The sequence below is a fragment of the Staurois parvus genome, unplaced genomic scaffold (assembly GCF_062004578.1).
Source record: "Staurois parvus isolate SC_StPar_1 unplaced genomic scaffold, SC_StPar_1.0 ptg000063l, whole genome shotgun sequence".
In the NCBI taxonomy this organism is placed as follows: Eukaryota; Metazoa; Chordata; class Amphibia; order Anura; family Ranidae; genus Staurois; species Staurois parvus.
In genome coordinates, this window is record NW_028317859.1 from 1,396,799 (window position 1) to 1,422,013 (window position 25,215).

Below are 25,215 nucleotides of genomic sequence, written 5' to 3' on the forward strand. Positions count from 1 at the left end.
CTTTGAGGTTTACTGAGAATGAAATGCTTCCTGGTACAAGAAGCAAAAGAAGTCAAGAATGGTTAGTTTTAAGACATGTTTACTGTTGGTTCATGTCACTATGCACCTATATTTGCATAAGAACAGAAGTATACACTGTACATAACACCGTGGTTCCTTATTTTCTAATTGTTTGTTGATGGGAGCATTTTGTAATGAAAGTTATGACTGACTGATGATAGAGTCAGAGAGAGGGAGGATTAGGGAGGTGATGGATTGCCCAATTACAAGCCCAGTTCATGGCAAAAATTTAAAAAAAATATTCCTACAGAGGACTTCTTGTGCAGGAAAAATAATGTCAGTTCCCTCAAATGATACCACCATGTCTGCATATCAACTTGCCCTGTTATAGCTATAAAGCAGATGGTGATACCACAGGGTATATTCATATGCTGAAAATCTTGACACTCTGTTAATTTTACATTTTTGTCATGTTTTTTTCTGCTATTTGCTTAATCCTTTCATGATCAGAGGTCATTGATGCCTAGATACATTATTCATCCTAAATACATTAAAAAAGTGTCAGCATGCACTGATTAACTAGACAACAAATTTGAATACTAAATTTAAATTTTTTTTTTTAGTATTTATATATCATGAAAGGAAATACAGTATGTTGCATTTGGTATATTATAAAACATGCTCACTTATGTATTATATGTGAAAAACCTGCAAAAATTAAAGTTTTTTCCTACACTAATCTTATTCTGAATTATTTACAGCGATCACATGATTGGGAGCTCTTGGATTCCAGATCATCAGCCTACCAGCACTTAATTTCTTTACAGCTAATAAGAAATTAAAACTGGTTGGATTGGACACTGCAATTCATATTCAGTATCTCATATTTATCTGACTCTAAAATTATATATTTTTAACTCCTGTTCATAAGGGAAAAAAAAAAAAAAAAATCACCATGCATTCCTTTTAATTAACACAAAAAATATATTGGACACTTTATTTACTCGATTCATCCTAAATACATTAAAAAATTGCCACTGAACACAGGCGAGAGACCAACTCTGATTTCCTGAAGGAGAGGTTGTTCCATCAGGGTGACTATGCAGCAACAGTTACTTGAAGTTCACAAAGTAACTTGAAGCTAACACACAAACAGAAAACAGAGAATTTTTTAAATGTTTCTGATATCAGCTCTATTATCTATCAATTTGTTTCTCTTGTTGCTTACAAAATATATTTTCTTTATCGTACATCATGGAACACAGAGCATGCTATTCATGACTATGTGGGTTATAGGCCACCTATAGGTCAATGGACACTGGCTGACCAATCACAGAGGAGGTAGTCCCCTATATAATCCCTCCTATACAGGAAGTACCTCCGTTTTTTCACCAGTGTCTGTAAGGTGGTTGGTCACTGAAACTGTTCTTGTGCTCTTAGAGCATACCTGAAAGTTCAGAATGGTTCCATTAGAGAATCAGGGATTTTTGGAAGGCTATGAGCTAAAATGGATGGTACCAGAGCCTCACTGGATAAGAAGAAGAATCTGCCAGGTTTTGCCTGTAATGCAGCCTTATGGTGCTGGACCCCACGCAGATGGAACCATGTGCAGTTGTAAATCTGACCAAGGCTCAACCAGCAGGGTGCTATGATAGTCCAAGGCAGTAGTCCCTCAGCATGGAGACCTCAAAGGTCTGTATGACAATGCCTGCCGTGATGGAAGTCAGATATTTAAGATAAGAGATCTCCTTTTTTTCCTCTCTGTAAGGAGAAACAAACAATAGCTCTAATTTGGAAGGAAAAGGAGAGGAGTGCAGCCAGAAACGGAAGTCGGCCATATCTGGTGGCCAGGACACATGTGGGCTGCTGAGAAATGTCTTGTGGCCGAGACACAGAACAGGCTATTCTGTAGGGGCATGTAAGTATTTCTAAAGGGGGAAGCGTGGACCAGTCAGTCAGGAGCTGCCCTAGGTGGCTCATAAGGCAGCATTTGCATTGAGTGTTTTTTCAGCACACTACTTGCATAGCTGTATCATTGTGATCTGTGTTACTAGTGGAGGTGCACAAGTTTGCGCTATCTGAAGTAATGTCTTCCAGAAAGTGGAGTGGGGGAGGTGCAGCAAGAAAAGGCACTAATGTACCACCACCAGGTCCTGAGGAACCTAGCCGAAGGTCTGCTGTAATACACTCTCCTGGCAGGCCAGAAGCAACTTGGCAGTCTGAGCCGCTGCGCCTATCTGGCATTGTGGTTTCTACTGGGGCTTCTGCCTCAGCATATGTAATGAAGGATGATCTTGCTTCAGCCCTAGCAGGTTTAGAAGATAAGATCGCTGGAGGATTGCATCAGTTTCTCAGGGGACTAAGAAGCAGGATAGATCCCTGTCCCTAGAACCACCAATCATGGAGCAGGAATGGGTGGAGCCTGAGGAAGAGCTGGAGGAAGGTCAGGAAGTATAATTTCTGTCTGAGGAGTCACAGTCTGAGAAGAAGCAGGAGGTCTCTGCCTCCTAGTCTTAGATTTTTTAGTCCAAGACCTCAATGATATGGTACGGTCTGGACAGGTTACCTCCAAGGTTACTTATTCTTTCATGGGCTCTTTGAAGCCTTCACAGATTAGGGGCTGCCTGTAGTGTATGCAGCTGTTTCATCCCTGAATAATTCTTTAACATGCCCTGTGGATAATGTCCAGGTTTTCAAGGACCCAGTGGATAAGGAGCTGGAGTCTCTCCTTAAGGCCTCCTTCTCCCTGGCAGGCTCTGCCATACAGCCAGCTGTGGCAGCTATTGGCATTTGCCAGAGTCTTTCGGACCATGTCAAGCAGCGGATTGGAAGACCATCAGTGCAGGGGGAATGCTCGGCTGAGGATTTGGAGGATGTTCTGCATGCTTTGTGTTTCGCGGTTGATGCTCTTAAAGTTTCAATGCAGCAAATTTCTCGCGTGGCCCTTATCAATGCACATGTGCAGGGTTTTGTGGCTGAAGAGTTGGTCAGCAGAACTGCCATGCAAAAACTGTTGGCACGTTTTGCCTTTTATGGGGGCCAGTTGTTTGGATTTCCTCTTAGAGGGTAGAAGAAATCCCCCTGAAATCTTTTTGTTTATATTTCCCCAAACACCCTTCTTTTAAAGGTGTCCGGGCTTCGGTTGCTGGCCTCTCATCTACCAGGCAGTTGTTTCGCCACACACACAGGTCCCAGCCTGCAGGTGCAGATCTCAGAGTCAAACCAAAGGAGGCCCTGGGTGCAAAAGTCGTCTAAAAGAGATCCAAAGTCCACCTCCTTATGAAGGGGTGCTCCCACTTGTTCGGGTGGGGGGAGGCCTTTGAATTTTGCGGCCGCATGCAGGGCTCTAATCCAAGACAAATGGGTCATTTCCACAATTTCTCTGGGGTACCGACTAGAATTTCAGGTATTTCCCTCTCCCCGGTTTCTAAGAACAAATGTACCAACAAATCCATAGAAAAGAGCTTTATTTCAGGCACTCGATTGCCTTTTGGCTCAAGGAGCAATCACGGAAGTTCCAGCGGGTGAAAGGTTTCAGGGGTTTTATTCAAACCGGTTTACAGTCCCAAAACCAAATGGGGATGTAAGGCCCATTTTGGACCTCAAGGGGCTAAATACGTTCCTAAATGTCTGATCCTTTCACATGGAATTGGCTTGGTCAGTAGTGGCCTCCCTACAGGAGGGAGATTTTTTAGCATCCATAGACATCAGGGACGCATACCTGCATGTACCAATATTGCTCCTGAGTTGGGGCTACTCAGAACTCGGGGAGTATTGGTCAGAAGTTATCTAGGCGATCTCTTGCTCAGAAAACGGTTGGTGCCAGATCTGAAGCAGGATGTGGTCCTCACGATGCAGATCCTGGAACAGCTGGGCTGGGAGCTCAATCTCAAGACATTGGCCCTGGAACCAGTGCAAAGGCTGGAGTATTTGGGGATGGTCCTACACAAGGTTCAAAGGTATTTCTGCCTCCAGGGAAGCGTTGCACCCTGAGAAATGAGGTTTTCAGTTTGAAGGCCAAGGGGTATCCTTCATTTTGCCTCTGTATGAGGTTGCTGGGGAAGATGGTGTCCTCGTTCGAGGCTATTCCCTATGCTCAATTTCACTAAAGACCGCTGCAACGGTGCATTCTGTCTGTTTGGAACAAAAAGATTCCGGCCCTGGATTACTACATATCTCTGTCTCCAGAGGTGCAGAAGAGCCTGCATTGGTAGTTGATAACTGACAATTTGGAGAATGGAAGATCCTTTCGGCCAGTGTTGTGAAAATTGGTAACCACCGATGCCAGCCTTTCAAGTTGGGGGGCAGTTCTGGAGGAGGCCATAGTTCAGAAACACAGGCTTTCACAGGAAAGGGTTCTTCCCATCAATGTCCTGGAACTTCGAGCAGTGAGGCTGGCTCTGAGGCATTAGACATCCAGGCTTCAGGGTTGGCCTGTAAGGATACAGTCCGACAATCCCAAAGCAGTGGCATACATGAACCACCATGGCGGTACCAGGAGACTAGGTGCTCAGAAGGAGGTGAACTACATTCTGACCTAGGCAGAGAGATATGTTCCAAGTCTGTTAGTGTTCATTCCAGGTGTGGAAAATTGGCAGACGGATTATCTCAGTCGCCGGCAGTTGATTCCAGGGGAATGGGCTTTGCATCCCCATGTTTTCAAGGAAATCTGCCAGCAATGGGGTTGCCTAGATGAATATCTATTGGCATCCAGGTTCAACAACAAGGTTGGTCTTTTTGTGTTCAGACCGTCGCGTGGCAGGGGTAGACACCTTAGTGATTCCTTGGAACCAGTTCTCACTGATTTATGCCTTTCCTCCGATCGAGCTGCTGCCGCATCTCTTATGCAGGATTCGGGAGGAGTCTATTCCGGTGATACGGACTGCTCTGTCCTGGCCCAGGAGGGCCCGGTACGTGGACATAGTGAAGAAGGCAGTAGACGGGCCGTATCCTATATTGCTCCCAGCTTTATGATCGCTAAAATAGAAGGCGTGGCTATTGAAACCAAGATCCTGAAAGATAGGGGAGTGTCAGATTCTGTCATCCCCATCATGTTGTGTGCTAGAAAGGTAGATTCTAGGAACATTTATTACAGGACCTGGAAGGCTTACATTGTCTGGTGTGAGGTTCACAATGGCACCCACGAAAGTATGTGATTGGCAGGATTCTGTAGTTTCTTCAAACAAGGTTGCAGAAGAATTTGTGTGTTGGTACCATTAGGGCCAGGTTTCAGCATTAGCTATTTTTTTTTCCCCCCAGAGGCCCATTGTGTCTCACTCCTTGGTCCACACGGTTTTAGAAGGAGCGATACGTATTGCTCCTCCTGTCAGGTTGCCTTTGTGTTCTTGGGACCTGAACTTAGTTTTGGAGGTTTTGCAAAAGCCACCATTTGATCCTATTGGAGAGATTATTTTGGTCCAGTTGACTCGTAAGGTGTGGTTTCTAGTGGCAATCACTTCTGCTCGTGTCGGAGCTGGCAGAACTGTCTTGCAGAGAACCATTTCTGGTTTTTAATCATGATAAGGTGGTGTTGCGACCTCCGTGCTTTTTACCAAAGGTAGTTTCTGCTTTTCAACTCAATCAGGGCATAGTTCTGCCTAGGCCTCAGTCAGCAAGAGAAGGATCTCTGCATAACTTTGATGTGGTTCGTGCTGTAAGGGTCTTCTTGAAGGCGACAGCACAGGTCAGGAGGTCAGATGGTCTATTTGTGCTGCCAGAGGAACCTAGGAAGGGGCAGGCGGCATCCATGGTGACTAGTTCTCATTTGGTTTGAAAGGTAAAGTCTCACCCTTTCGGGTGAAGGCACACTCCACCAGGAGTGTGGGGGCATCTTGGGCAATCCTGCATCAGACATTAGTGGCTCACGTTTGCAAGGCCGCTACGTTGTCTTCGGTTCACACATTCACAAGGTTCACAGGTGGATGTCCAAGCCACAGAGGATTCTGCCTTTGGCCGCAGTGTTTTAAGGACGGCTGAGAAGGTCCTGAGGGTTTATTGACGGTGGCTGTCATAGTGTCACCCTCCCCTCAAATGTATGATTGCTTTGGGACATTCCACATGTCATGAATAGCCTGCTCTGTGTCCCGTGATGTACAGTAAAGAAAATTGGATTTTGATTCTATATACTTTGAAAAAATGAGAAACTAGCGCTGCCTGGAGTATAATATGCACAAATATCTACCCTACAAAACATAATGAAGTGTGCATGAAAATGAAAATAAATGATGCCACGTGGGTGTGGCATAACACGTATGGAAGGATCAGGAAAGTGACAGTGTTTGATGCCAGTGGAGTGAACGCTGAGGGATGTATGATTATTGCTATCTGCGTGATGTACTACTGGCTAAATACCTATGTGGTCGGATCATGTGATCTATGGCTAGTTATTAACCTGGACCGGAGAGGCGCATGGGTGGAGCAGCTGAGGCTAGAGGTCTGCTGCTTCTGAGCGTTATTAGACCTGTCAGGTCTTACCCTGAGGTGAGAGGCCATCTATGAGTATAGTGGTTGTTTAAATGAAGATTCACTATTTTTGAGCACTAAGAGCATGCAGAGCTTTATTTCACATTCTTCATGGTGAAGCACATACAGTGGGGCAAAAAAGTATTTAGTCAGCCACCAATTGTGCAAGTTCTCCCACTTACAAAGATGAGAGAGGCCTGTAATTGGCATCATAGGTAGACCTCAACTATGAGAGACAAAATGAGAAACAAAATCCAGACAATCACATTGGCTGATTTGGAAAGAATTTATTTGCAAATTATGGTGGAAAATAAGTATTTGGTCACCTACAAACAAGCAAGATTTCTGGCTCTCACAGACCTGTACCTTCTTCTTTAAGATGCTCCACTGTCCTGCACTCATTACCTGTATCAATGGCACCTGTTTGAGGTTGTGGACAGGTGTCTTTTATACTGATAACAAGTTCAAACAGTCACACTCCAAACTCCACTATGGTGAAGATCAAAGAGCTGTCGAAGGACACCAGAAACAAAATTGTAGACCTGCACCAGGCTGGGAAGACTGAATCTGCAATAGGCAAGCAGCTTGGTGTGAACAAATCAACTGTGGGAGCAATTATTAGAAAATGGAAGACATACAAGACCACTGATAATCTCCCTCGATCTGGGGCTCCACGCAAGATCTCACCCCGTGGGGTCAAAATGATCACAAGAATGGTGAGCAAAAATCCCAGGACCACACGGGGGGACCTAGTGAATGACCTGCAGAGAGCTGGGACTAACGTAACAAAGGCTACCATCAGTAACACACTACGCCGCCAGGGACTCAGATCCTGCAGTGCCAGACATGTCCCCCTGCTTAAGCCAGTACATGTCCGGGCCCGTCTGAAGTTTGCTAGAGAGCATTTGGATGATCCAGAAGAGGATTGGGAGAATGTCATATGGTCAGATGAAACCAAAATAGAACTGTTTGGTAGAAACACAACTCGTCATGTTTGGAGGAGAGAGAATGCTGAGTTGCATCCAAAGAACACCATACCTACTGTGAAGCATGGCGGTGGCAACATCATGCTTTAGGGCTGTTTCTCCGCAAAGGGACCAGGGCGACTGATCCATGTACAGGACAGAATGAATGGGGCCATGTATCGTGAGATTTTGAATGCAAACCTCCTTCCATCAGCAAGGGCATTGAAGATGAAACGTGGCTGGGTCTTCCAACATGACAATGATCCCAAACATGCCGCCCGGGCAATGAAGGAGTGGCTTCGTAAGAAGCATGTCAAGGTCCTGGAGTGGCCTAGCCAGTCTCCAGATCTCAACCCCATAGAAAACCTTTGGAGGGAGTTGAAAGTCCGTGTTGCCCAGCGACAGCCCCAAAACATCACTGCTCTAGAGGAGATCTGCATGGAGGAATGGGCCAACATACCAGCAACAGTGTGTGCCAACCTTGTGAAGACTTACAGGAAACGTTTGACCTCTGTCATTGCCAACAAAGGATATATAACAAAGTATTGAGATGAACTTTTGATATTGACCAAATACTTATTTTCCACCATAATTTGCAAATAAATTCTTTCCAAATCAGCCAATGTGATTGTCTGGATTTTTTTTCTCATTTTGTCTCTCATAGTTAAGGTCTACCTATGATGCCAAATACAGGCCTCTCTCATCTTTTTAAGTGGGTGAACTTGCACAATTGGTGGATGACTAAATACTTTTTGCCCCACTGTATATGGATTTTAGTAACAAAAGAGACTTATATCCCAGACTTTCATTTTGGAGCATTTATCATATTCAACTATTTTTTTTTGCTTTTTAATGTTTTCAATATTTATTTTCATTTGAGGTGTCATTATTTACACTGTATTCATTGTATGCTAGATTTCTAGAGAGGCAGCGCCACACATTTTATTTGCTTATTTTTCTACATACATACCTGTAAAATCCATTTCTTGGAGTACATCACGGGGCACAGAGGTCCCACTCCTCTTTCTGGAATGGAATTGCTTGCTACAAAAACTGAGGTACTTCCTGTATAAGAGGGGTTATAAAGGGAAGGACCTCCTCTCTGATTGGTCGGCCAGTGTCCATTCACCTATAGGTGGCCTATAACCCACATAGTCATGAATAGCCTTGCTCTGTGTCCCGTGATGTACTCCAAGAATTGGATTTTACAGGTAAGTATGTAGAATAAAAATCCAATTTTTATAGCAACTAAACAGTGGCAGCCATCTTGTTTAATACAGTTGAAGCTTTTGTCTCTCTCTTGAGATTCATCATCATTTAAGCAGCTTCATTTTAAAGTCTAAAACCAAAACTTTTTTTTTTTTTCTGCTTTAGTTTTGGATAGAATATGGGATGGTGAAGACACTTGCTGAAGGGTTTTGGGGTTTTTGTGTGTCTACTTGGGGAGATTTTCTTTTACTCACAACAGGAAGTGAGAGATCTCTCCAAAGTAAAGGAAATCCTCTTAGACAGTAGTTAATGGAAAAGATTTGCCCTCTATTCCTGTAGCAGGGGCAGCTTAAAATATTAGAATTTTCAAAACTTTCAGTTTTGTTACAATGGTCACCTGGATAAACAGGAAAGGTACAGTACATAACCCCCCCCCCCAGCAGGGGCACAGACAGAAAAACAGGACATGACAGCATGTCATACACTTTATGGAACCTTGGACATAATTACTAACTGCTACAGAAACCTCTAAACAGACACTGTAAATGCCAATTAAGTCACTATTTGAATGCTGAGTTTTTTGTGTGCACATATCCCCAAAGACTTGCCTGCCAACTGAAGCATATTGATATCCATTACAGAAAAGTTGGATACCAGGAAACAATACCGTACTCAGGAAGATGCTTTTTGGTTTTTTTTTAATCTCAAGACACAGGGGGTAGGGTAGTCTATGAGTTCTGAAAGCCAAGACCTGAAACAATTACAGAGCCTATGTTATTGTAATAAATAGAACCACATCTTTACTGTGTCCTATATTGGATAGACTTCTGAATCTGTCCCTCTGTATAAATTTGTTGAACTGTTAAATGCTGTGTATCTGTTGAAATGAAAGAAATCTAAACAGAAAACAATAGAAGTTAAATGAAAATTTGCTAAACCAATTTCCATTTACTGATGGTGTCCCAGGGACATTAACATACACTGTATGATGGCCATCTAAAAACCAGAGAAAGTGACGATATTATCGAATGTGCATCTTGTGTATATTGCTACACTTAAAGGGTCCCACATTTTTTCTCTGATGTGTTATATACTGTTATGGGGTAATAAAACAAGTCTAATACATTATCCCACCTATTTAAAGTGGGAATAAGGGCAAAACCTAACTAATTCTAAACCTACTCCCACCCACATTTCAAGCTTGTAAAGAAAAGATCGCTATACCTACCTATTTTGTAGCTGCTCTGGTCCAGACCTGTGCTGAGCTGCCAGTGGCGGCTTCAGTGTGCAGAAGAGGCACAGGCCCCATAGTAACTATATGGGTAACGTCACTCTCCAGCCATTGTCGACTTTCTCCAGCACACAGAGGTTGCTGCTGAAGACCAGATCAAAGCGGTAGCAAAATAGGCAAGTATAGTGTTCTCTTTTTTTTACAGGGCTAGATAGATTAGGCTTAGAATGTGGCTGAGAGTAGGCTTGTAGTTAGTTAGGTTTTGCCTTTACTTCCACTGTAAAAATGATCTGTGATTTACCTTTATAGTTTCATCACAAACACAGTTTGCTTATTAGGGTATTCAGTGTCACCCACAATACCCATCAGTAGATTCTAGAGCTATCATTTATTTACCTTTAGAACTAAAGATAATGTTAGAATCCTTTTCACTTCACTCAAAACTGAAAATTCCAAATGTCACAACAATCAACAAAAATCCAGGATCTCACGTTACATAGAGATTATGTGGTCAGTAGACCACACAACATTGAAAGTTCACCTTTCGTAACAACTTACACCCATATTCAGAGAGTACCATGTTACGATCAGACCGCCCCCCCGCTCCATGCTTTGACAGCTAGCGGGGGGATATAGCTATCATTCACAGATTATGTGGTCAGTAGACCACACAACATTGAAAAATCTTAAATTTCTCAATGTGTTAATACTGTAATAGTTTACCAGTTTAAAGCTATATATTTTTAAGTAAAATGTGATTTTGGTTGTAAATCCTTGGACAACTGGGGTACATTTCCTAATGGACATGTTTGCTTATACATTTAAGGCTGGAGGGACAGTTAATGTGAGTTGGGGTAGATACAGCTTTAACATGCCCTGTACCTGTGATCACCATTAGGATGGAATATCGCTACTATCACTCTGAATTCTTTTCAACTGCATATAAATGCAGCAACAAGCTAAAAGTATTGGAGAACACATCCTGGCAAATAATATGAACACCTAAAGGATGAGTTCACCTTTCGTAACATGTTACACCCATATTCAGGGAGTAACACGTTACGATCAGACCACCCCCCGCTCCGTGTTTTGACAGATAGCAGGGGATCTAGCTGTCAAATTTAAAAAAAAAAAAAAGCCATGCAGGGCTCTGCCCACCCAGCTGCGTCACTCATTCACAGTCCTCTGTGAATGAGAGACTACAAGTCCCGACTGCCTTAGTGGATGTAGGCTTGTAGTCCTTGAACTACCACGGTGCTGTGGAGCACCGTGGTAGTGAATTCATTCTTCTGGTCAGTATATCTGCTTGCGCGTACATCCTGTACGGGTAAGCAGATATACTGACAGGTCTGCAGGAGATCTGCATGGCACCAGCGATCTGCTGATTGCTGGTGCAATGCTTTACAGACTCCTGCAGACAAATACAAATATTGGATTTTTTTTCTACATAACTTGTAAAATCAATTTCTTGGAGTTCATCACAGAACAGGCCATAATAATGACTGACTATGTGGGTTATATGCCACCTACAGGTAAATGGACACCAATCAAACGGGAAGTCCTCCCCCATATAACCCCTCCTACACGCAGTACTCAGTTTTAGAAGCAAGCAATGAAAATCCAGAAAGAGGGGAGGGACCTCTGTGTCCCATGATGTACTCCAAGAAATGGATTATACAGGTAACTATGTAGAAAAAAATCCAAATTTTCTTTATCGTACTTCAGTGGGACACAATGCAGGCCATAATAATGATTGGGGAATGAATGATGTGGGATGTCCCAAAGCAATAACCTTGAGAGGTAGGTGACATCACAACCACTATCAACATCCCAAATGGAGCTATTCAGCTGTTCGTAAAACACTGCAGCCAAAGGTAGAATCCTCCAAGGCTTTGACATCCACCTGGTAAAACCTTGTGAATGTATGAACCAAAGACCATGTAGCAGCCTTGCAAATCTGAGCAACTGACGCCTGGGGGTTTATTTACTAAAGCTGGAGAGTGCAAAATCAGACTCACTTCTGCATAGAAACCAATCAGCTTCCAGGTTTCATTGCCAAAGCTTCATTGAACAAGCTGAGGTTAGAAGCCGATTGGTTTCTATGCAGAAGGGAGTCTGATTTTGGACTCTCCAGCTTTAGTAAATAAACCCCCTGGTGTCAGATAGCTCAAGATTCCCCCACACTCCTGGTAGAGTGTGCCTTCGCCCGAAAGGGTAGAACCTTGCTTTTCAAACTATAGGCTTGAATGATTAACTGACTTAGAAATAGTTGATTAGGATGCCACCTGTCCTATCCTGGGGCCTTCCAGCAAAACAAACAAGGAATCAGCCTAAGCTGCGCCGTCATTCTCAAAATGACCCTTACTGCCCGAACCACATCCAGGGCATGCAAAGATCTCTTTTTGCCGACTGAGGTCTTGGAATGAATGAAGGCAGAACAATGTCCTGACTGAAAAAGAAACTAGAAACCACCTTTGGCAAAAAGGACGGATGAGGCCGTAAGACCACCTCATCCTGATGTAAATCCAAAAATGGTTCCCAACAAGAAAGAGCTGCCAACTCCAATGCCCTTCTTGCTGAGGTGATTGCCACCATAAACATAACCTTTCAAGTTAGAACAATGGAATTTCTCTGATAGATTCAAATGGTAGTTTCTGTAAAACTGCCAAGACCAAGTTCAAGTCCCAAGAACACAGGGGCTGTCTGACAGGAGGAACAGTACGCATCACTCCCAGTAAAAAAAAAAGTACAAACCAAAGAGTGAGAAGCAATCGGTCTTTGCAAGAAAACAGCCAAGGCTGAAACCTGACCCTTAATAGTACCAACAGCCAACTTTTCTACTCCTGATTGAAGAAAAGACAAAATTCTCCCAATCAAATATTTCCGGGGGTGTCAATTTCAATCCTCACACCAAAAAATATATGCCTTCCAAGTTCTATAATAATTGTTCCTAGAAACCAGCTTCCTAGCGTCAAGTTCAGCAACCTTAAAACTGGGTGCAATATAGGTCCCCGAGACAACGGGTCTGACCGATCTGGCAGAGGCCATGGATTGCCTACTGCTAGCCTGACAATGTACGCGTACCAACATCTAATGGGCCGGGCTGGTACCACTAATATCGCCGGAATCACCTTGCCTCGAAGCCTGTGTAATAGCTGCAGGAGTAGCTAAATCGAGGGAATGGCATAGTATAGGGAAAACTGATCCCATGGTATCACTAAGGAATCTACCACTATCGCAAGAGGGTCCCGCGTCCTGGACACAAACCTGTCCACCTTGCTGTTGAACCTGCATGCCAATAAGTCTACGTCCGGGTCAGCCCAACGCTGGCAGATTGCTGAGAACACCTCAGGATGCAGAGTCTATTCTCCCGGAAACAACAGCCGCCGACTGAGGTAGTCTGCCTGCCAATTCTCTATCCCTGGAATGAATACTGCTGACAGAACTGGAACATGCCCTTCTGTCCAAGCCAGAATGTGATCTTCCTCCTCTCCTCCTGAGCCCTCTGGCTCTTGGTACCGCCTTGGTGGTTGATGTATGCCACTGCTGTAGCATTGTCGGACTGGAGCCTGACTGGCCAACCATGAAGCCTGGTCATCCAATATCCTGAAGCTTCGATGCAGCTTGCCCTGAGATATTGATGGCAAGGATCTTTTCCCACGGCGACCTGGTCCCATTAGAACAGCCCCCCCAACCCTGGAGGCTGGCATCGTTTGTTACCAGCTTCCAAATCACTTGTGGGAAAGATCTTCCCTTTTCCAAATTCTGAGTTTCCAACCACCAATTCAAGTTTTGCGGCACCCGGGGGGGTGGAGACAATGCGGTACTTCAGCGCTAAAATCTTTTTGTTCCATGCCTGCCGATAGAATATTCTTCTGCAAAGGCCTTGAGTGGAACTGCATATAGGGCACTGCCTCGAATGAGGACAACAACTTCCCCATTAACCTCACACATAGTGACGAATGGAAGGATACTTCCTGCTCCTCCAAAGTATGAATTGCAAGGACCACATTTTTTCTCAGGCTTGGACCAGACTGACCCCTGAGCAGTAGATCATCCAGATAGCTCAAAATATATATATATTCCCTGCATTCTGAGCAGCCCCATAACTGGAGCCAGAATCTTTGTAAACACCCGAGGAGCCGTGGTTAGCCCAAAAGGTAGTGCCATGAACTGAAAATGACTAGTTTCTATCGCAAACCGCAGAAATGTTTGATGAGCTGGAAATATTGGCACATGCAGGTATGCGTTCTTGATGTCTATGGATACTAGAAAATATGCCTCTTGTATAGATGCGAATACTGACCAGACTGGCACCATCCAAAATGAACGAATCTTTAGGAACCGGTTCAGCCCCTTTAAGTGTAGAACAGACCTTACATCCCTATTCAGCTTTGGAAGTATGAATAGGTTTGAATAAAATCCCTGGAACCTTTCATTCACTGGAACTTCCACAATCACGCTCTGGGACAACAGCCAGTCAAGTGTCTGAAACAAAGATTTCCTTCTCAATGGCTTCATGGATACATTGGACCATAAGAAACGGCCATAAGAAACGGGGAGGAGGAATTCCCCTAAAACTCCAGTTTGTATCCCTGAGCAACTGTAGCAGTAGCAAGGAAACTGCCCTCAGTCACATTCCAACACCCCACGTGGTTTTCCTCATATGGCCAGCGGCCTTCTCTGCTATTACTTATATCAAGTGAGACCATTGATGACATCTACAAGTTTTGGCTCCCTCTGGTGGCGCTTTAATTTGCGCTATCTGGTTAGTGCAATCTACATTTACCCACCATACCACTGATGTCACGGTTGCCAACTGGTTATTGTTGATTGACTTATTTCACTATACGTACTTACACTAACCCCAGCGTGCTGTATAACTTTTTATTAAAGTACGAATCACCTGATTATTCGTTTTTGGGTCATCTTATCCACCTGAGAGACGTTAAGAATTAATGACCTACTACTAAGATCACAGCTGTATGATCAACATTGTTTACTCCAGCGCTGCATGCCATTTTGTTTTCCTAGAAAGTTTGGGGGTGTTGCCTTTCATGCCAGCTGCTTTGTTCACATAGATCCAGCGCTCGTTTTATTATATTAATATATAACTGTAGCAGTGACCCACTTGTCGTGGATCAGCTCTTTCCAGATTTCCGAAAAAAACAAGTCTTTCCCCCACCCTCACAAAAAGGGGGCGCCCCTTCATAATGAAGCAGACTTGGAATCTGACCTGGCAGGCTTCTGCACCCAGGGTTTTCTTTTGACCCTAGCCCTGAAATTTTCCCCTAGACGCAGAGCCCAGTGTATGGCGAAATGCTTACTTAACGTAAGAAGCACCAGCCATCGAAGTGCCTGGCCCCTTAAAGGTCGGACATTTGGACTCTCTTAAAGAGTGAACTTTTAGTCAGGGACCAACCTTCACCCATCACGGCAGGCCCTGTCCTAAAGACCTTCAAGGACTCAATCCCCCTTTTTAAATGGGGGCCACTGCCTTGGACCTGTATATCACCCTGCCGGAAGCGCCTCGGTCAAACCAAACTGCACAGGGTTCCAAAAAAGCAGTCCAGCACCGTAAAGCCGCGTTACAGGCAAAACCCTGAGAATTCTTCTCCTTATCCAGCAAGGCTCAGGTACCATCCATTTTGGCTAACAGTTTTTCTAATGGATCCGATTGAGGCTGTTGACTCTCAATAGAATCGTTCCAGACCTCCCAGTATGCTTCAAAGCACATGCAGCACATGTTCAGTGAATATCCACCTTACAGACACTGCTGTGTAGGAGGGGTTATATGGCGGAGAACTTCCTGTCTAATTGGTTGGCCAGTGTTAATTCACCTACAGGTGGCATATAACCCACATAGTCATTATTATGGCCTGGTCTGTGTCCCGTGATGTACAATAAAGAAAATGCTAATTTTTTTTTACCTGCAAAAAATGTGCATTTAATATTTTTTTTACTAAATGGTGAACTTATCCTTTATAGAATATGTAACCCAACATTTCCCATTCCTGATATGTGCCTGCCGTACCATGCACTTGTATGAAAAAGTATCCGGCTCTCATTGTATTGCCTCCTGTGTGTGAAAGCCCTGGTTTTCCTGCCAGTCCCTCTGCTTTCCTATTAAAAACTGACCACAGTAAGCAGGAGAGCACAGCGTGGTCAGTTTTCTAGCTGTGCTGGGAACTCAGTTTTCTAGCCTGCTTTCCTCCAATAATCAGACTTGTCCTGACACACCTCCCTCTGCCCAGCCTCTCACTGGGAAGATTAGTGTGTTGCTGTTTGTCCCCCCCCCCCCCCAGCTCTTAAGCAACTGAGAACAGAGGGTATGTGATCACTTCTTGAAATGTCTTTCATTTCTACATTTCTATTTTAAACTGAATGGTTTATTTTACAAGGTGAGGGTTTACAGTCTTGCTTCACACTACTGCGACCTGAAAGTCATGTGACTTTGCCAGGCGACCTCCTGGCGACCTGAGTACTACTTTGATGCGACTTTCACGTAATGCCTGGGTAATCTTCCTGAGACCAGATATAGTGAATGCAGGGTCCTGGGTTTAGTAACCCAGATAGAAGTCGCCTTGAGGTAGTACAGGAACCTTTTCTAAAGTTGGAGCGACTTCAGTAGTGCTAATTAAGACAGCTCTCATTGACTAACATGGGATTTCACATGATATGCGACTTGGGGTCTCACAAGTCGGATCCCAAGTCGCGGCACTGTGAACTGAGCCCAACACACAGATGCCATAAACTATTAAATATTTGAACGGTTTGTTTACTGTAACTTCATGCATTTCTATGATTTGTAAACAACTAACTGCTGTTCTAAATTATATGACTTTCTGCTATTTGTCTGTTTGGGATATGTATACACAAAGCAACATTCATAAAACACAAAGCCAAAAATCTAAGAACTGTAACTGTTTTAAACTCATAAGTGCTTAACATTAAAAGCGACAGGTATATAGTATTTAGGTATGTTAAATTCATACATATCACAATTGCAGGGAAAAAGAAATAGAAACTAAATTTTGATAAATGGACATACACAAATTATATATGCCCATTTCACGAAAAAACTTTGGCAGAAATGTTTATTTCCTAATAAAACTACATCCACCTAAAACAGAGATGCTGCTTATAACCATTCCGTGAACCCAGAAAGAATCCTTTCCAGCTCAGATCCCTTTCACTCACAACATGTTACTGTATATATGCTATGAATATAATGGGCAAGGCATTTCATATTGGTTTCCCCATTTATTCCTAATGGGAATGCAGAATGGAGAGAATGAACAAATTGCATGGAACAAAATTGTGCAATTATATACCGTAGTTTAATTTTTGACATCATGTAGTATAATAAGTTTAGTGAAGGGCAACTACTGATGAAACATTAAATTAACTGAATTTATTTGCACTTTTGGGGCAGGGACTGGTGAATAATGTTGGCTTCGATGTTCAAGTCTAGTGTAAGTTCAACTCGAACATCGGCCATTCATGTGTTCGGCGAGCAGCCCACCAAGTGCCCCACAATGCACAGTGCATTGTGAAAGCCATGATTGGCCAAAGTCATGGTGACTTTGGTCAATCATGGCTCACAGCTAAGTCCACGCCCCACACTATATAAGGCTGCTTACACAGCAGCCTTGTGTAGTGTGTTGCTGGACACTGCCAAAGACAGAGGAGAACATTCTCTCTGAAAACATTTTTTAAAAAAATATTTAAAAAAACAAATAAAAATAAAACAAAAAATACCAGGCCCTTTAGGTCTGATGGGAAAGTTAGGAAGTAAAAAATGTAAAAAAAAAAAAAAAAAAAAAAAAAAAGGGCACGGGGTTACCCCTAAAAGTTATACTAGGCCCTTTAGGCCTGGTAGGATGTTTAAGGGGAACCCCACCCCCAAAAAAGGGAGAGGAAGCATGGGGTGCCTCCTAAATTTCTACCAGACCTTTGATCCGAGCACAGGCATGGCAGGGTAGGAAAGGGGCGGGGGATGATTGAGTGCCACTCCCTCCATGTGTCCCCATGCCAATGGGGACAGGAGCCTCTTCCCCACAACCCTGGCCCAGTGGTTGTGGGGGTCTGCAGGCATGGGGGCTAATAAGCATCACGGTACCCCTTTAAATAAGGGGGCACCCTGATGCTGCCACCTCCCCCTTATGAATGAATAAGGGGTACTTGTACCCTTACCCATTCACTAAAGGGCTAAATTTAGAAAACAATAAAGGCGCTGATGTCACCGCTAGCTCCACCCAATTGTTTACATCTGACTGGCAAATGTCAGACCTGTCATATTGAGGCAAGTGTTTGGCAGCTGCGGATGAGTTGGTGGGTGTCAGGGTCTTTTTTATTTCGCCGAGTCAGCGGTGTCAAGATGAGAGGTATGTAAAACAGGTCACCAGAGAGGATATAGTGTATTCTATTGAATAGGTGCCAAATTTAAAATCTTTAGAGATCTTACAGTGTTTTCCATAGGGTCCCTGCAAAAGACACAGGGATGCTGTTTGAGACTAGCAAACATGTTTAACTATCACATACAATAGGTGGTTGTAGCTAACTCAGTAGAGTTCTTCAAAAAAACAGCTGGATGCATTTCTACGTTGACAATGCAAGGAGTTTTCTTTGGTTGGTTAAATGCTCAGATGTCCAATCTGAATAACTATGTGATTGTGCGTATAAGTTGCAGCTACAGAATGCAGATCCCAGGCAGCCCACTGGAGCCCCTCTGAATGTTAGAAGAAGCTTGTGGATTAAATCATTTGCTGGTAGTAACATAAACCTTAGCAGTCTGTTTTAGGTGGAAATACACAAAGGTCTTAGGGTCCATGGGTGGATGCAAAGGCACCATACTGATTTTGGAAATATTCTGCCTTTACACATGATCACTTGACAAATCTAAAAAGTTAAGAGCCATTCCCATCTGCAATGTCACTCTGTTCTTAGAGATAAGCAGACCCCATGTAACAGTGCAGAGGTAAGTAGTGGCTCAGTAACAAAACACACATTTTCCAAATACTCACCAAATGTTTCCTCCTTAAGTACTGTTGGCGTAGCATAAAAGGTTTTAGGACCAGCATCCACGGCACGCAGAGCATAGCACAAACAACCAAGAAACACTGCAGTCCTTTCTAGAAGACAAAAAGAACACAATCTGCTTTTAAGAACTAAAACACACACATAAATTGGAATAAAATTGTCTGACCCCCTGAAAGATCCTAGCTATTGTAAGACAGCAACCCCAACATGGTATTGGCCAACAAGGTAATAACAGTAAACTCCTGTGAAAAGCATGTGGATGTGTGGGTGTGCATCTGCCATGCAAATCTCTCAAGCACTTGTCCTGTATTTTTCTCACTCTGTCAGAGATTCACAAAAGACATTTATGCATGTGACTCAGGATGTGCAGAGAGAACTGATACTTGCAAGGTATAATAAAATGATCACTGGGTCATAGAAATTAGTGATATCTACACACTGGAAAATGTCTCCATCCCGGCTAGCAAATCACTAGCTTTTCATATACATTTTTCATGGTATGTGATCCTAAGGCTTCCAATAAATTGCTTCATAGAAACAATGCTCCCAATTTCAAGCACTCAAACATGAGTCAGGTAAGTACCATTATGCGTTATGGCAGGGAATTCCTAGCCCATCATTTTTGGGGATAAATGTTCATAGTCTCCAAATGCCAAGTACTGCACAAAAATACTCAGTGTCTGCAGGCAACTAAGGTGATGAGAAGTAGCCCAATTTAAAGGCAGGATACAGTTTTATATAAAGCGTACTACTAAATCACTGAAAACAGTCAAATCAAAGCTCTCACCTACTTTCCTTGTACAAGCAGCTAATATGAAACTCTGATGCTTGATATTTTCCCCTACCTACTACATCACAGCAGCACATTTTACACAGAGCAGAATATTATTGTACTGCCTCCTATTAATACAAATAAGAGACACTCCAGCTACCTGTACTAACACAAGGCTAATGCAAGACTGGAGAAACTCTTATTGCTTAATGGGATGAAGGCTTTGTTTTTGGTTCAGACTGGTTAGAATATGATGGGGAAGGCAAAGACACATGCAGGAGTTAAGATTCAAAACAGTGTATAGCTTTTCAGGGGGCACTGGACAGGCTATAAGATATTACACAGCATCCTCCCCACAAACCCACACCACTACATTGCAGCCACTCTGGGTTGTGTTTGCAAAAATGATACTTTTCGGGCAGTACTTCCCACCATTGTCAAAATGCAAAGCATCGCAGCATGGCATGTGTACACACCTTCGCTGCCTTTGCAGTTTAAGGGGAACTACTGCATTTGTTTTTTTTATGGCCTCCAATTAACCGATTAAAAGACGTAGAATCCCAAATTAATTTATGTATTGAAATAGATAAGTCCTTCCTAAAGTGCATCTGAACCCAAGAAAGAAAAATTAATGACAGCAGTTTACTAGTCCTTAGATGTGCTTGCTGCATTAGCTTTCCTTTTTCCACTTTCCTTTATTTTAACCAGGTGATCCTGCAAGTAACACATTTCTTATCTAAGGGTGACAACATTCACTCCGTAGTGTATGTATGCTGAAAAAGTGTTGTCATCCTAGGCTGCACTCCTGATTCAGACTGCAAACGCCTTATCCTCTCTTGTCATTTTGCAAGAGTTGTGTGTTCTTTAGTTAACAGAAGACAGCTTAGAAAGCTGAAAACATTGCTTGAGGTTTCAGTTGAGTGCACAGGAATATTAAATATTTTCTGAAAGCAGTAAACAGTGGTACATGCAATTGTTTATGCCACACAATATTTACAAAACTATTTATCCAACCATATTTTTAGTAAAAAACATGCTCAAAATAATTTTAGTGCGCACAAACACAACAGAATTCCCATTTTTAAAGAAAAATCTAAAAGATGAGATTGAGTTTAAAAAACAAAACAAAATCACACACACACACACTTTGGCCCATATATGGGCCAATTCTAGCTTTTTCAGGTATTTACCAAAACATATTCAAGCTATAATTATATAATGGATATGGGCTGAAAGTGCACACTCTATTTGAGGGTATGTACATCCAAATTGGAGGAAGGATTTAGCAAGTAAAGCTCTTAAGAGTAGCCATCCCCCCTTTTTCAAGAGACCAAAAGTAACTGGACAATTGAATCAAAAGCTGTTTCATGGCCGGGTGTGGGCTACTCCTTTGTCATTTCTTCATCAATTAGGCAGGTAAAAGGTCTGGGGTTCATTCTAAGTATGGTATTTGCATTTGGAATCTATCGCTGTGAACCTACATCATGCATTCAAAGGAGCAGTCCATGCAGTTCTGGAAAAGCATTCTTTGGATGGATGAAACCAAGATGAATCTGTATCAGAATGACAGTAAAAAAAAAAAAAAAAAAAGTATGGAGAAGGCTTGGAACAGCTCATGATCCAAAGCACACAACGTCATCTGTAAACCATGGTGGAGGCAGTGGGATGGCATGGGCATGCGTGGCTTCCAATGGCACTGTGTCATTGGTGTTTATTGATGATGTGACAAAAGACACAAGCAGCCGGATGAATTCTGCAGTGTTTAGAAATACATTGTCAGCCCAGATTCAGCCAAATGCAGCAAAGTTGATTGGACGGTGCTTCATAGTAAAGATGGACAAAGATCCAAAGTACACTGCAAAATCAACCCAGGAGCTTTTGAAGGAAGAGAAGTCGAATATTCTGCAATGGCCTAGTCAATCACCTGATCTCAACCCAATTGAATATGCATTTCACTTGCTAAAGGCAAAACTAAAGGCAGAAACACCCACAAAGAACAACTGAATGCAGCTGCAGTTAGAGCCTGGAAAAGTATCAGAAAGGAGGAAACCCAGTTATTGGTAATGTCCATGGGTTCCAGACTTCGGGCAGTCATTGCCAGTAAAGGATGCTCAAAATATTAAAAAATGAACATTTTATTTATGATTATATTCAATTGTCCAATTACATTTGAGCACCTGAAAATGTAGGGACTGTGTATAAAAATGGTTGCAGTTCCTAAAATTTGTACTTGATATTCATGTTAAACCCCTTGAATTAAAGCTGAAAGTCTGCACTTAAAATTCATTTGTATGGTTTTTTTTTAATTTATTATGGTGGCATACAAAGCCAAAAGTATGAAAATTGTGCCGGTATCCAAATATATATGGACCTGTGTGTGTATATTTTCAGCCTAAAAATTGTACATGAAACAGTGGAAAAAATATGATGCTCAAAGCGGTGCATAGATGATGCTTTAAACCTTTACAGACCATAAGTTAACCATAAATGAAAGACCTAGCATTTTCACACCACTCTTACGTGCATGGCAATGTGAAATATGTGCAACTGTCCTTTATATTTGCGTGTGATGCTGGTGTGGGGACTGTTCATTTGCGTGTGATGCTGGTGTGGGGACTGTTCATTTTATTACATTTATTGTTTTTTTTTTCCTTTAAAACATTTCTTATTACAGTGGGGCTGATAAGCCTGGTATGTGACAGCACTGGGCAGGTGACAGGTACTATTGTCTCCTCTGCTCCCTGCCTAAGCAGCTTGAGCTTAAAATAGCTTTACCTATAAAAGTGATCGGGTGGCTTTACAGCTGCGCAGACCACTTTTAGTTGAAAGCCAAAAAATCTGTTGATTACATCTAACACAAGCTCACAGCTGCAATAACGAGGGACACTTCCTCAGCAGAGAAAGGGTTAAAAACAATCCTCAAAAGTTAGTTATTTGATATGGTGATAAAGATCTGGATTTGACCCAAAGGATTGTGGAAGATATTGTAGATTTTCTGTATAATAAAATCCTGCACTTTATCTAGAGATGACAGCTTGACAAGAAGCAGGAAAGCCAAGGTAAATTTGAGAAATTATTAGGGGAAAATAGGCTTAGTAGCATAGACACTCACATAGATTAGGTTTTGGTTGTATGAATACAAGGCTTCCTGAGGCTGGCCAAGTCAGAGAGCATGACATTACCAACTTGCATCTCCGCTTCAGCCAATCAGAGGAAGCTTTAAAATTCATTCACAGTATACAAAGCTGCCTATGAATGGCTGAGTGCCGCTCAGATTGACTTTTCTTCCAGGTGTAAGATGGGAAGTGTCTGTCTCTCAGCCGGAACACAGTACTGTTTACTCTATGTAACATGCAGTGCTTAGAGCCAATGCAGCACTTAGTGAAGGAAATAGTTTGTTTTGGACCAAGCTGGCCTAAATGAACTATTTAAAGTGTCAGTAAACATGGAGATTGACTTTAATGTATGTGTCATTCTTCTGTATTCTTATCTGTGTACAATATCATTTTATTACACAATATTAAATGTCTCTTTGCTCTGCAACCACGGGAAAGGTTTATTATTGAATTAATGTACTTTTTGAGCAAGTATTATCAATGCTAATCTTTTTACATAGGTAAAGTGATTAGACTGGTAGGTCATGTGGTCATTTTACCCACAAATACTACTTAAATGGGAGTTCTTCAAGAAACTCCTTTGGTTTCTTATAACCCATTCCCATGTGAATACTGGTCAACTGTTGTGCATGCTGGGTATTAATCACTGTTGGTTATTACAATCAATAAATAGCACATAATATGCTGCAGTTTTACAATAAAAATACTTGCAATATCTTTAGTGACCTAAAAAGGCGAGTTGACCATTACTGACCTGTCCACTATACAGCATAGGAATATTGTTTTTGTTATCATTATCACTATTGTAGCTGAAGAGGAACATGTTGATGAAATGAATAAGAAGGCTGGGTGCTATCTTGGATGTTGAGGCATCATAAGCACACCACTTGTACAGGATGAGTATGACTAGGTATCCAAACAGAGACGCCATGAAGATCATTTCTGGGATAAATCCCAAGTAAATGTTGAATGGCTTCTTAAAGTATCTGAGAAGATAAAAAGGTTGATAAAGCTTTGTTGTTCACTCCATATTAAATTCAAATTAAAGGCTGACAATGTACAGTTGTTTTAGGACAAGCACTGTAAAATATTGTCAAAACATCCTATGGCACATGAATATCAATGGTTCATAGTGAGACGAAGCAAACATTTAGGGTAGTTATAGGATGTAACCATAATATGTAAGGCAAGCCATAGATGATGCAATTTTCTTTCCTTCAACATGGGTTGCAGGAAAGAAAAAAACACTTGAAATCTCTCCCACAGCATTATGTTCTGCTCTCAGAGAGCCTTCCAGCCACTAGCAGTGATCACATGCAAAAAATACAGCAGGCTAGTTGTACTGAACTTGATCAATGAATTGGCTTCAGTACAATCAACCAGTCTGCCCATAGATGGATTGAATCTTGGACAGTCCCTGAGGAACTGGCCAAGATTCGATCCATCTAGGGCTGCCTTAAGTGTCAAAATAGCAATCAATTGGATGCTCCTGGTTACTGTAAGGCTCTAAGCTGACTTTCCCACATGTATTCCCATACTAAATATATTATATTGCTAGAACACATTAGTTGTATAACATCTAGATATAATTTTGTATTACTTTACTGTATCAGAGAAAAAATACGTACATATGGTTTAGTAGGCTGAGAGTGACCCCAAAAAGCATATGTATGACACCCAGGACAACCGACATTTTCATCTTGAAGGAATTTAAGAAAGTAAGCTTGTTGGTTGCAATGCTCCAAATCTGCAATACAGCCATAATGTCATCAACGTTATGATAAACCTTAAATATACATCAACTCAACTCCAATAAATGTTCAGTGTTCTGCCCATATTGTTGAAAATAATGTATGTAATATACTGCAATGTTATGTGATGTGGCTGCCATCTAGTGGTCAGAGTTATTATTATGCCTAGTTATATCAGGTCTTGATAGGAAGTGGTAATTTTCACATAGAGACAGTAACCTTTAACCTGGAACTTCCTATCCTCCATTTCGTGACTGCTTCTGGATCTAGCAAGTAGCATACAGTGGAGTTCTGAGCTATTCCTGGACTTATGGCGGAATTGTCCGTGAGTACTCTCACTGATGGGATGAAGCGGTTTTATAATGTTTAATGTACTGACACATATGTTTTGTTTGTGCTTATGTTGTAGTTTTACAAAGTTATTCAGAACAAAGAATACATACAGATCTGATGTCTCACGTTTCTTGACTAATGAATTATTGTTAGACTGTCTGACTAGTGTTATACAACAGTTCAATAACGGGAAGCAAAGCATTCAGTATGAATAAAGGGGCAAGATCTTACCGGGTCAATACCAAAAGGATATGGGCCATTAAACACTCCATTTACATTTGGATCCAGCTGTAGAACTGGTGCATTCTTGAGAAGCTCTTCTCTACACAGCAAA

At 42.2% G+C, this 25,215-nt stretch overlaps 1 protein-coding gene across 7 annotated transcripts in view; it reads right to left on the minus strand.

Annotated features, from left to right (window-relative positions):
- Window positions 1-25,215, minus strand: part of ATP6V0A1 (ATPase H+ transporting V0 subunit a1) — a 172,109-nt gene that overhangs the window by 37,898 nt on the left and 108,996 nt on the right. For all 7 annotated transcript variants that reach the window (XM_089668779.1, XM_089668777.1, XM_089668780.1 and 4 more), the window contains 4 exons: window positions 25,113-25,203; window positions 24,426-24,544; window positions 23,552-23,783; window positions 18,894-19,001 (listed from right to left, as the gene is read on the minus strand). In XM_089668779.1, the coding sequence (XP_089524905.1) occupies window positions 18,894-19,001; window positions 23,552-23,783; window positions 24,426-24,544; window positions 25,113-25,203 (550 nt within the window). The remainder of the gene's footprint in view (window positions 1-18,893; window positions 19,002-23,551; window positions 23,784-24,425; window positions 24,545-25,112; window positions 25,204-25,215) is intronic.